The sequence below is a fragment of the Mus caroli genome, chromosome 8 (genome assembly GCF_900094665.2).
Source record: "Mus caroli chromosome 8, CAROLI_EIJ_v1.1, whole genome shotgun sequence".
Classification (NCBI taxonomy): Eukaryota; Metazoa; Chordata; class Mammalia; order Rodentia; family Muridae; genus Mus; species Mus caroli.
In genome coordinates, this window is record NC_034577.1 from 69939065 (window position 1) to 69950516 (window position 11452).

At 43.1% G+C, this 11452-nt stretch overlaps 1 protein-coding gene across 4 annotated transcripts in view; it reads left to right on the forward strand.

The window, feature by feature from the left end:
• Positions 1-8884, forward strand: part of Ttc29 (tetratricopeptide repeat domain 29) — a 189746-nt gene extending 180862 nt beyond the window's left edge. For all 4 annotated transcript variants that reach the window (XM_021170292.2, XM_021170294.2, XM_021170293.2 and 1 more), the window contains 2 exons: positions 7668-7734; positions 8232-8884. In XM_021170292.2, coding sequence (XP_021025951.1) covers positions 7668-7734; positions 8232-8250 — 86 coding nt within the window. In that variant the 3' untranslated portion in view covers positions 8251-8884. The remainder of the gene's footprint in view (positions 1-7667; positions 7735-8231) is intronic.
• The last annotated feature ends 2568 nt before the right edge of the window (positions 8885-11452 follow it).

Consider the following 11452-nt stretch of genomic DNA (forward strand, 5'->3'; position numbering starts at 1 on the left):
GCATTATACATAGGGCACCTTGATCTCCCTTGGTAGATTCTGCATCCTGCCTTTAGCTCTTAATAACAGTTTAGTAAATGGTCATCAGAATACCAATTGGACATGCCACCTCTTCCTTTCTGACTGACTGCCACTTCTCTACCATGAAAGTCAAGTTAGAAGCAAAAAAACAAAACAAAACAAAACCACAAGAGTATGAAGTGTTTGGAACTTCTATGTGCTGAGAAGTTCTTTTGGTTAGAGAACAATGTTAACGGGCCAAAATTAGCACGCAGCTGTGTTCCAGAATCACAGCATGTATCCCTGACCAGTCATTTCACATACTGTCAGTTACAAGGGAGACCTGCAAGAGGGTGCCAAGCCAGCACCAGCTCTGAGATCATAGTTCAAGGCGTAGTTGTTCATGTGGTGTCTTCCAGCTGTCTCTGTTCCTAGGAGTCACCTTTTGTAATATGATCACAATTGAAAATTGTACTTACACTATTCTAAATACTGAAACTGTACTTCTCAGTATTTTTCTAAAAATATACTCGTACTTTATTACTTACTAGTGGATAATTCATAATAAAATATGCTGAAAGTCAAGTTTATCAAAATGTGCCTTATACTGATAATGGTATTCTCATTTAATAAAATATATATTTATTTCATTAAAGTCATTTAACTAGGATGATTAAATAACTGAAGATATTCATCCATTAAAGAAGGAATAAACAGGGGCTGGAGAGATGGCTCCGCGGTTAAGAGCACTGACTGCTCCTCCGAAGGTCCTGAGTTCAAATCCCAACAACCACATGATGGCTCACAACCATCTGTAATGAGATCTGATGCCCTGTTCTGCTGTGTCTGAAGACAGCTACAGTGTACTCACATATAATAATAAATAAATCTAAGAAGAAGAAGAAGGAGAAGAGAAGGAGAAGGAGAAAGAAGGAGAAGGAGAAGGAGAAAGGAGAAGGAATAAAATAGATATATAGAAATATACATACATGTATATATATATATATATATATATATATATATATATATAGAGAGAGAGAGAGAGAGAGAGAGAGAGAGAGAGAGAGAGANAGAGAGAGAGAGAGAGAGAGAGAGAGAGAGAGAGAGAGAGACAGGGTTTCTCTGTGTAGCCCTGGCTGTCCTGGAACTCACTCTGTAGACCAGGGTGGCCTCGAACTCAGAAATCTGCCTGCCTCTGCCTCCCAAGTGCTGGGATTAAAGGCGTGGGCCACCATGCCCAGCAGAAATCTATATATTTATTCAAAGTTATTTTCTGGTTACCAAATATGAGTGGCAAATTTTAAGTTTCTACATTTATTTCTCAAAATACAAGGCAAGTCTGTTCTCCAGGGAAACTGTGTTGCAAAATCATGTTGACCTCACAGCATCGTGAATTCACTGTTGCCACTGATGAACGAGTTTACTTTTCCTGTGTTAATTTTGTGTAAGACAAGTGCATGCTGGGAAAGAAAAGGACTCTTTTCTGAGAAATCCATTTCTGAGACTTTACTATCAGTGAAAATGCAGTGTCATGTCTCCTGAGTTAAGTCTGTGCTTTCAAATAAAATGTGCTGAAAGACAAAAACAAAAATCTTATCTTCAGCAATGACAGAAGTGCATGCTCCTCCCAGAGACGGGAGCATGTTTATACACAGTATATGTTCTTAATCTGCTACGTATCACACAATCTGTGTTTCTTTTAACAAAACCTTTTTGATGAAGCATTTTGATAAGGTCAACAGAAAGCATGGTCTTTTAACATTAGGTGATCAACTTTTTGACAATGGCAGGGCCAGCCCAGCTAATGGGATAATAGCCTGCAGGGTCCGGCTAAATATGATAGACGAACGTAATCAACCCCTGCAATGACTATTCAAAAGTAATCCCTTTAGCTCTGAACTGCAGCATATATTTCAACTGGGCAAAACCCACACAAAGAAATTCTCTGCAGAGCACACTGATACAATACAGCCTTCACATCCTGCTCTCTGGGTTTGCCGCCTACAGTGAGTTTTAAATTTCAGGTAATGACTACTGTATATTCATGTGAGCATACAACAATACCTTTGATTTGTTGTGGAAAGGTTGAATCCATTATCAGGGGTCTACTCTATAAACCCTGACACAACCTTTACGTATGAGTTATGATTTACCCTTTTCTAGAATATGGCCACTAAAAATGTTTTGCATGACAAAATTTTAAAAATTCATCTGCCTATCTAGTCACCAAACTGCCAGGGAGTATCTGTTCCATTTCAGTCCAAACTTATCCACAGAGCAGGTCCTCAAGGTCTCATCTATACCCAACCCTGCACAGCATGAAGGTTACACACCTCTGCTTTCAAACAAAGGGATTAGACAATACAATGCCTGCAGTTAACACCGTCTGCCTTGGTGTATCACAGAATGCACCAGAAGATGCTGTAAGTCACCCCTGCCCATTGCCCACATGAGAGAATCCACCACGTAAGGATGTCTTCACTGCTAGCAGAAGAGAAGTGCTCATTTCTCCAGAAATGGAACAAGACAAGCACAAATGCCACCACTGTGCTTTCTGTTGCTTCCTGTGATACTCTTGTCAGCGGCTTGTTCAGTCTTCCATCTCCAAAACCCTGCAGGTCACTCCCTGAGTCAGACCCACAGCCCACAACCTAGCCTAGGACTGAAGCAGAGTGCTTCAGCATCGATGGACTCCCCAGTCTTATAGCATTCACCATGGTCCAGGCACACAGACGATCAGAAAACTTGAAGGATAAGTATGTTCATATGTGAACTAACCATTGCCAAGACTGCCTAACACAGACAGCATGGAACATCTTTGTGCTCGCTCCAGTAGTAGTTGTAGCCAAGTGGAGTAGAATATTAGCAGCAGCGTGTGTAACTATTCTTCTCAGATAACTTTCAAGGACAGTATCCCAGAGTAAACATCACCTTCCTTCAGCCTCTGGGAAGTCCATACCACATGACTGAAACCAAACTGGACCACTCCAAGGACGACTTCTGCAGCCCACTCACACACCATTGTATTCGCCACACTGAAAGGAATGCCGAATCTAAGACCTAAGCTGGAGATGTAACTCAGTTGGTGAGGTGCTTCCCTAGAATGCACAAAGCCCTGGGTTCAAACTCCAGCACCATCAGAACCCATCCATTGTGGAGGTACACACCTGAGATCCCAGCACTTGGGAAGTCAGAGCAAGAAGATCAGAAATTAAAGGGCATCCTTGGCTACATAACAAGGTTGAGAGTAGTCCTAGATTAAGACTAAAAATAAGAGCTTTGGTAGTGATGGAGTCCTGAGATGCCGGTCCTGTGCAGCTCACCTTGCTTGAACCCCTATCTTAGAAAATTAGACTTAGCATGAGATAGGCCTAAGGATATTTGGATGTTTCCATATATTGTGGAGCAAGGAAAACATTCCATTGTAAAGCTGAAGGAGGCTCTTATCTAAAACAAGGCAGCCAGGAAGAGTGGTACATACCTTTAACCCCAGGCCTCAGGAGACAGAGACAGGTAGATCTCTGAGTTCAAGCCCAGCCTAGTCTACATAGGAAAGTTCAAGACCAGCCAGGGGTACACAGTGAGACACAGCCTCAAAGAGAATAGCAGGGCATAGTATCTATGAGAATGACTATGCTATTATAGGGAGCCTAAAAGTACAGTAGCTTAACATTCTAAGCATTCAGTTTTCCTCCAGGCAGGCCTGCAGAGAACATTCCGCATGAGTATTCTTTACATATAATAAAACCACATGGGCACATGAAAGTGGTGGTTTTCAATATCGCTTGCTCTGTGCACCCCACAAGCTAACGGGACAGGGTTTCTCAAACCTTATATCATTGTGAGAAGGCTAGGCTGATTCCATGACAGGCTTCAGATAGGCAGTTAAGGAGACTAGGCCTAAATCTCTGTCTCCAAGAACTGGGCAATTCCAGGCAAATCCAGGCCTCAGAAGCTGCCTGGCCACCTGGCCTGAGGCAAGGACGATGGGTCAGCAGCAGTTTGCAGACTTCCTCAGCTACTTCCTCAGTAACAGTCTCCAGACCTCCCCAGCAAGTTTCCAGCCCCCGACACCCCAGTAATGGAATGTCCATAGAGTTGGACCCAACATGGAGGTCACATACTGTGGAATTCCCTAATGTGCTTTAAATCAGGCCTGCAAGCTCACTTGGGTATCTCTCTATCTTGGTAATGGGAGAGCGTAGCATGCTAGACCTGTGCAGAATAAAACACTCTGTGGTTACATATTGTTTGAGTCTGGGGTATTCTCAAAGGGTTGTCTTAGTGGAAGATGTAGGGCTTGCCTGTCCCATGCATCACTGGATCCTGTGGAGGAAAAGACTTCAATTCCTCTACTTGCTAAATTCCAGTCATACTTCCTTCTATCAGTTATAACAAGAGAAGCATCTCCGGACATTTCCAAATGTCCTATGTGAGGACAAAGTCACCCTTCCTCCGTGAAGAACTATGGCATCAAAGTCTTACGAATCTTTGCATAACTGAATCTGAATGATAGAGTAACTATTTCAGGTTCCAGACTGAGGAAGAGGTGGCACACCTTTAATCCCAATACTTGGGAGGCAGAGGCGGGTGGATCTCTATGAGCTCAAGGGCAAGTTCTAGGACAGCCAAGGCTCTATCACTTAAAAATAAATAGAAAGACCAAGGAAGCGGAGAAATGCAGGAAATAGATCCTCACGGTCTAACACCAGGCCCAGGTGCGTCCATACAACTCTGTCTATGTCTGTGCCTGCAAGCCTAGAGGCCTAAACTCTATTGCATATTTATCCGCAGATAGAAAAGACCTATGAGAAAGCTGGGCATCGTGATCTGAGTGTGATGTGTCCCTGTTAGGCTCCGGTTGGCACACTTGCTCCTATGGGTGGCTTGTGCTGTTTGGGAAGGTAATTGAACCTTTAGGAGTGGGAGCCTTGCTGGGGGAAGTGAGTCACTAAGGGCGGGCCTTCAGGTGTAATAACCCAGCCCCACTTCCTGTGGGCGGGCCTTCAGGAATAATAACCCAGCCCCACTTCCGGTCTGCTTTGCTTCCTGACTACAATTCACCTCCCCTCCCTGCCTTCAACCCCATGGCAAGCTGTATTCTTTTGTAAGATTGTCAGGTATCAGACCGTATACAAAAAGTAGCCTGCAGGGTAGGAAGCAGAAGGGATTGTGGGAGCCATGTTTTGTGTGGACAAGGAATGAAGAGCTGTAGGGAAAGAAGCAAGTAATAGAACTTACGAAGGAGTGCAAGCAGCTCCTCCATAGTAGCAGGAAGGCAACGAGGGCACAGAACACAGGCAGGTAGAACATCCTTCCTAGTGCGACTCATTTCCAATATGAAACTGGAAAATAAGTCACTGGATGAAAACGAATCTTCAGCTTGAGGGCTGAGAAAATTCGAGAGTTAAAGAGCTGTCTAACAGAGACAAAGAGTTGCCGAGCCAGGAGTGCTTAGTCTGAGGATCTGACAGCAATAGCGGTCCTTCTGTTTGTGCCCACAAACTCATCGTGAGCTTTCTCTGCCTGGCTGTATATTCTCTCAAGCTGCATGGAACGATTGAGTCATGGAGTGGAACAGGCAGGAAGCTGCTTTGACCAGGGGTGACAGTGTCAGGTATGACATGACACCGCAGGAAAGGGGTACAGAGTTCAAGAGTGACCTTGGAGCTTACATTGGAGGAAGAAAGAAGAGAAGATGGTAAATGCCAAGGAACAACAAGAAGGTGGTGGGGCTACAAAGCCTTGTGGAGCAGAAGGATTGCTGGAGTTAGAGAAAGAAAGCCTGGAAAGATGAAGATGGCAGCTAAGTCACTGATGCAAGAAATTGAGACCCGGAAGAGCTTGTTCTACATATAAACAAGGGAGACAATGGCTGCGGTGAGGAAAGGGTGGGAGCCAAGCAATCAGGAAACTGAAGAGCTCCCACCCAGAGTGCAGTAACCCACAAGTGCAAACCATCCCACTCACAGACCAAGAGCGCCGAGCATGAGTGATCATGGTGCTGTGCAATATAACAACAAGGAGGTGAAGAAGGAAAAGAAAGAGGACAAGTGTGTAAAGGAAAGGTGACCCATGGAGACATGCATTCATCTCCAGGGTCAGCAGCAAGAACAGGGGGACAAAAAAAAAACAGTCTCTGGACTTTCCAGACAAAAACCCAAAGGGGACTTTAGGCAGCAGGGGGAAGACAGAAAGTGGGGTACCAAGCTTCACATTCCCCATATGCAAAAATAGATTATAGGAAACGGGGGCCTCCTGAAAACACTCACAGGCAAGGATGAGGCATCTTTCTGAGTTTATCCCAATGGATTCAAGTCAAAAGAAAAGGAAAAAATATGGAAGTAAGGTAGGCAACTGACACAGATAGGCAGCTGAAACACAGGCAGACATGCTGCATTTGACCTCATTATTTGAGTAATTTACATTGCTCTCTAAATTAATCGGTTTTTAGTATCATTTTGACAAGTCATCTTACCAACAACAGTGGCCCAGCCAGTGTTATTGTATCCCAGAGTGAGAAACGGGCAGATTTGAAGGGTCAAACAAGGATTGGTTGCTCATATACCTGAACTGTGTGGTCAGCAAGGAGGCTGGGCCTATCTGGGACTCTTTGCTAGAGAACTCACCCACCGTGCCCACCAAAGCAGTCTCTTGGTGAAAGGACATCTCATATGTTGAATTTGCCTTCTCTAAAAGCAGCATTCTAAGACAGGCAGATTAAAGCTACAAGGCCTCTCCTGAGCTAGCCTTGGAAGCCGTGCACACAGCCACTTCTAAAAACGATTGGTTTTTTAAAAGCGCAAAGGGGTGCTGGGGAGGTGGCTCAGCATTTAGAACACTAACTGCTCTTCTAGAGGTCCTGAGTTCAATTCCCAGCAACCACATGGTGGCTCACAACCATCTATAATGAGATCTGATGCCCTCTTCTGGTGCATCTGAAGTCTCCCAACAGTACACTCACATACATAAAATTATTCATATACATAAATGTATAATTTTATATCATATATATGAATAAAGATAGTTTGATTTCAGAAGAAGAGAAAAGAAATTGTGTTTCTTGGAGGGGTATTGTCAAGGTCACGCTGTAGGATTGTTGAATGGGGGCTATGGCTATCATTGGCCCATCTAGCCAGTGATACCTACACCCTTATTATTTAAGTGCTAAGGATTACATTCACTGAAAAGATGTTTCCAGTGATGGACCACCCTGCCTGCATCTTAAGTTTAGAAGCCTTCTTGTTACAAGGTCAAAATAAGTTCATTCATGTTTTCTGTAAAGCTTGTTTAACCATGTCTTGACCCATTTTCTGAAGTTTGACATGCCCCACATTTTGTAACCTGCCCTCCACCTTCAGATGCTCTGCCAAATAATTTTGAGATGTTCTGACATCTCAAAAAAGTTCCTACATAACAAAAACCTTTAGAAAGCCCCTAGCTTTGTGTTTTTGTGGCTATTAGAAATACCACTTCTCCTGCATTCAGGACTGTTCTCTCAAAGCCCACTCTAGGAAAATAGCCCTGTCTGAAGGAAAACAAAGCTGAATTTGACCGAAATACTTGAGTCAGTGGCCTTCACTCTCCTTCGGTGGGATTAACACCAGCTTGAAATAAATAGAAACTATTCAGGATAGAGCTTTGAATCTATTTTCTTTTTCCTTTAGGAGAGTCTAGACGAGCCACAGAAGATAACATATATCAACTCCCAGATGTTGAGGAAGAAACAAGAAGGTAATTTCTATGAAGTTCCAACTTTTGTGGGATACTGAACATTATCTTTTTTATATATTTGTTTTGTTTTGTTTCTGTGTGTGTCAGTGTTTTGTCTGGATGTATGTTTGTACACCACGAGTATGTCTGATGCCCTAGCAGGCCTAAGGAAGGCATCATATCCTCTAGAACTGGAGTAATATGCAATTGTAAGCCAGCATGTGGGTGCTCAGAACCAAGCCTAGGTCTTCTATAATGTTCTCAATGGCTGAGCCACCTGCCCCATCCGCAGACACAGTCTATTCCTAACAACAATTACACGTTACTTAGTGCTCGATAAGCTAAAGCTGAAGCACTGCTCCTAAGCCACCAGACTTGCTCTGAAATATATACTTTAAGAAATTTTCATCTTTAAGGAATGTTTATAAACACAGGATGTAAACATCTCTTTCAAAGCGAGTTGTTTTATACTTTCTATCACAATGCAAAAGTCAATGTTATCGCTTATTTTATTTCAGGTCTCCAGATAATCAATAACATGGAACTGAAGTGGCTCAACGTCCAAGCAGGAAGAAACTTAGCATATAGCCTTAGACCTCATTAGACAGGAGCACGTAACAAGTGATAGGGAGTTGTAAAAAGAAGATTACAGTTGTCTTTATTGAATTTTGTGCTGCCGTGACTATGGCAAGCTTATGAAGATGAAGTACAGCTTAGATGGTTAGAACGATCAACACTTACTCATAAGATAAACTCTAGAATGTCTCCTCCTACATGCTACTCCACAAGACCTCCAGGAGTTTTAATCTGAATTGTTTCTGATTGCAAAATGTTTACGAGTTAAAGAAATCTTTCACACTGAATAAATGCATGATAATCTGCTAAAATCTCAGGGAAACCTCAGCAGACACAAAGGGCCATGAGCAGTCTGTGCTTGTATTGCTAAGCACTGCTAAATTTGCTTTCTGTGTAGAAACTTAAATTCATGGCATGCTTAGCTGACAGGACACAGCCTAACATACCCACGTGCCTTGGGGCAGGTGGGAAATCCTTCAGTCTCAGATACCTTTGCTGGTGTGCTTGCAACTGAAAGACTGCAGCTTATCTCTGAAACCTCTGGAGCTCCTCCAGTGAATCCATAAGGGTAGTAATTTACCAAGAATAAAGACTTTCTTCCTTTTCAATGCAGTCAGGTTATTTTCATTTCATTTCTGCAAGTGCAGAGCAGAGACTAACCCTGGGACAATGTAGTGTTCAGAGAGTGTTTGGGTGTGCAAAGTGCTACCATCAGCCCAGAGGGGTGGATTCAGCAACCGTGGGGTGCAGACCAGTCGGTGTCTGCACTAAAATGCTTAGTTAAGGTGAATTAGCGGAGAGGGTTCTCCTGGGCTTTGAGTCAGTTTCCACAACACCCCAGTCCCTGAGTTGTGTCTTCTGGTTCTCACCCTAAAAATAGAATTTTAATGCAATTCCCTCTTTAAGTCTGCCCCAGATGTCTGCCATCAGGAGGATGGGAATTACAGGACACTACAATTGAACCTGAAGAGAAAGAAGTGTTGAGAACTTAGAAGTCACAGACATTAGAGATCCCTGAGAGACCGGGTCACCTTTTTCCAAAAATGTCCTATTTGTTCTATTAAAATGAGTTGCTGTCCAGAAATTGACAAACTGGTGAACCAGGGAAAAAAACTAATTTATATTAAAGTTTAAGATATAATAAAGCAGGCACTTTGAAATGGTGGTAAGCTGAATGTGGTGGGCTGCGCCTTTAATTCTATCACCCAGGAAGGGGAAGCAGGAGAGTCTCTGTGAGTTCCAGATCTAAGAAAATTCTGCATCACAGAGAGTTCCATCAAGGACCACATAGCAAGACTCTGTTTGAAAAAGAAAGGTGGCTGACTTGTCAATGGATGTGCTGAAACTCCTGGTTATCTGCACAAGAACTCTAGACAGGGCTGGAGAGATGGCTAAGCAGTTAGAGCATTGACTGCTCTTCCAGAGGTCCTGAGTTCACTTCCCAGCAACCACATGTGACTCACAACCATCTGGAATGGGATCCAATGCCCTCTTAGTGTGTCTGAAGTCAGCTACAGTGTACTCATATACATAAAGTAAATAAATAAATCTTTAAAAGAAAATATTCAAGAAAGAAGGAAAGAAAGAGAGAGAAAGAAAGAAAGAGAGAGAGAGAGAGAAGAGGAGAGGAGGGGAGGGGAGGAGAAGGGAGGGAAGGAAAGGGGAGGGGAGGGGAGAGGCTGGGCGGGGCGGGGCGGGGCGAAGAGAAGAGAAGAGAAGAGAAGAGAAGAGAAGAGAAGAGAAGAGAAGAGAAGAGAAGAGAAGAGAAGAGAAGGAGAACTATAGACTAACAGCTGAACAGAGAGTACCCTTCTAAACAGAGATGGAGAGACACCTTTCTGTTTTAATTTTCATATTTATTTCCTCATATATTACATTCAGATCAAAGTTTCCCCTCCCTCCTCTCCTCCAGTGCTGCCCCACCCCCACCCCCGTTCATCTTCCTCAGTCCTCTTCCCTTTCCCTTCATGAGAGAGCAGGTCTCCCAGGGAGGTGGGGGGAGATCAAGCATCCTCCTCATAAGACGAGACAGCTTCCCTCATGAAGAGAAGGATCCCAGAGCCAGGCAAAAGAGTCAGAGATAGCCCCTGCTCGCACTGTTAGGAGTCACGCAAGAAGACCACGCTACACAACTGTAACATGTGTGCAGAGGACCTAGTCAGACCCATGCAGGCAAGAAAGAACTTTTTAAAAATTAATAAAAATGAAAAGCTAAGGCCAGGGGTAGCATAACTACTACAAATGTGACTAATTATAAAAGTTCACCAAGTAAAACATCTGGCCTAGTGATACTCACCTCGTATCCCAGCACTGCGAGAGCCGAGGCAAGTTCAAGGTCAACATGCTCAACACTGACCAGCTGGGACTACACGTGTGAGGCCCTGTTTTCAAAGACATAAACAAATAACTTTAAAAAAAAATAAAATTAAAAGACCAACAACAGAGTGGGAGACAAGGTTACAACAGCAAAAGGATTATGTGTATAAAAACACAAATATTTACAATAATTATAATTTAATAAAGATAACAAAAGAAATTACAAGAAATACAATCTAATAGGAAAAAAAGACAATGAATAGACACGATTCAAAGAAGAAAGAAAATACAGCTGGTAAAACGCACAGGAAACAGGAGCCAAGCTAGCCACCTGTGTATGGCTAGTGACATGGGACAGAGACATCAGGGGAAAACAGTATGGCAGGTATTCTGTGTGTGTGTGTGTGTGTGTGTGTGTGTGTGTGTGTGTGTGTCTGTGTGTGTCTGTGTCTGTGTGTGTGTGTGTCTGTGTCTGTGTCTGTGTGTGTGTGTGTGTGTGTGTGTGTGTGTATGATTGTCATGTGATCCAAAAATCCACATTTATAAATTCAGAGGAATTAAAATAAAGGGATGAGAGAGAAAAGAGAGAGGGAAGAGAAGGAAGGAGAAAGGGAGGGTGAGAGAAGGGGAAAGAAGGAGGGAAAAGGTAAGAGAGAGAAGGGGAAGCGAGGGAAAGAAAGGAGAGAAAAACAACACAGAAAAGATAAAATGACAAAGATGACACAAAAGACATGGTCATGTTGATTTTTTTTAAAGTCATTTGTAGCACCCATTGGATAAAGGACTAGAATTGAGAATATATAATGACCACTTATAATCCAACACTAAGAAAGGCCATAGCCTAAGG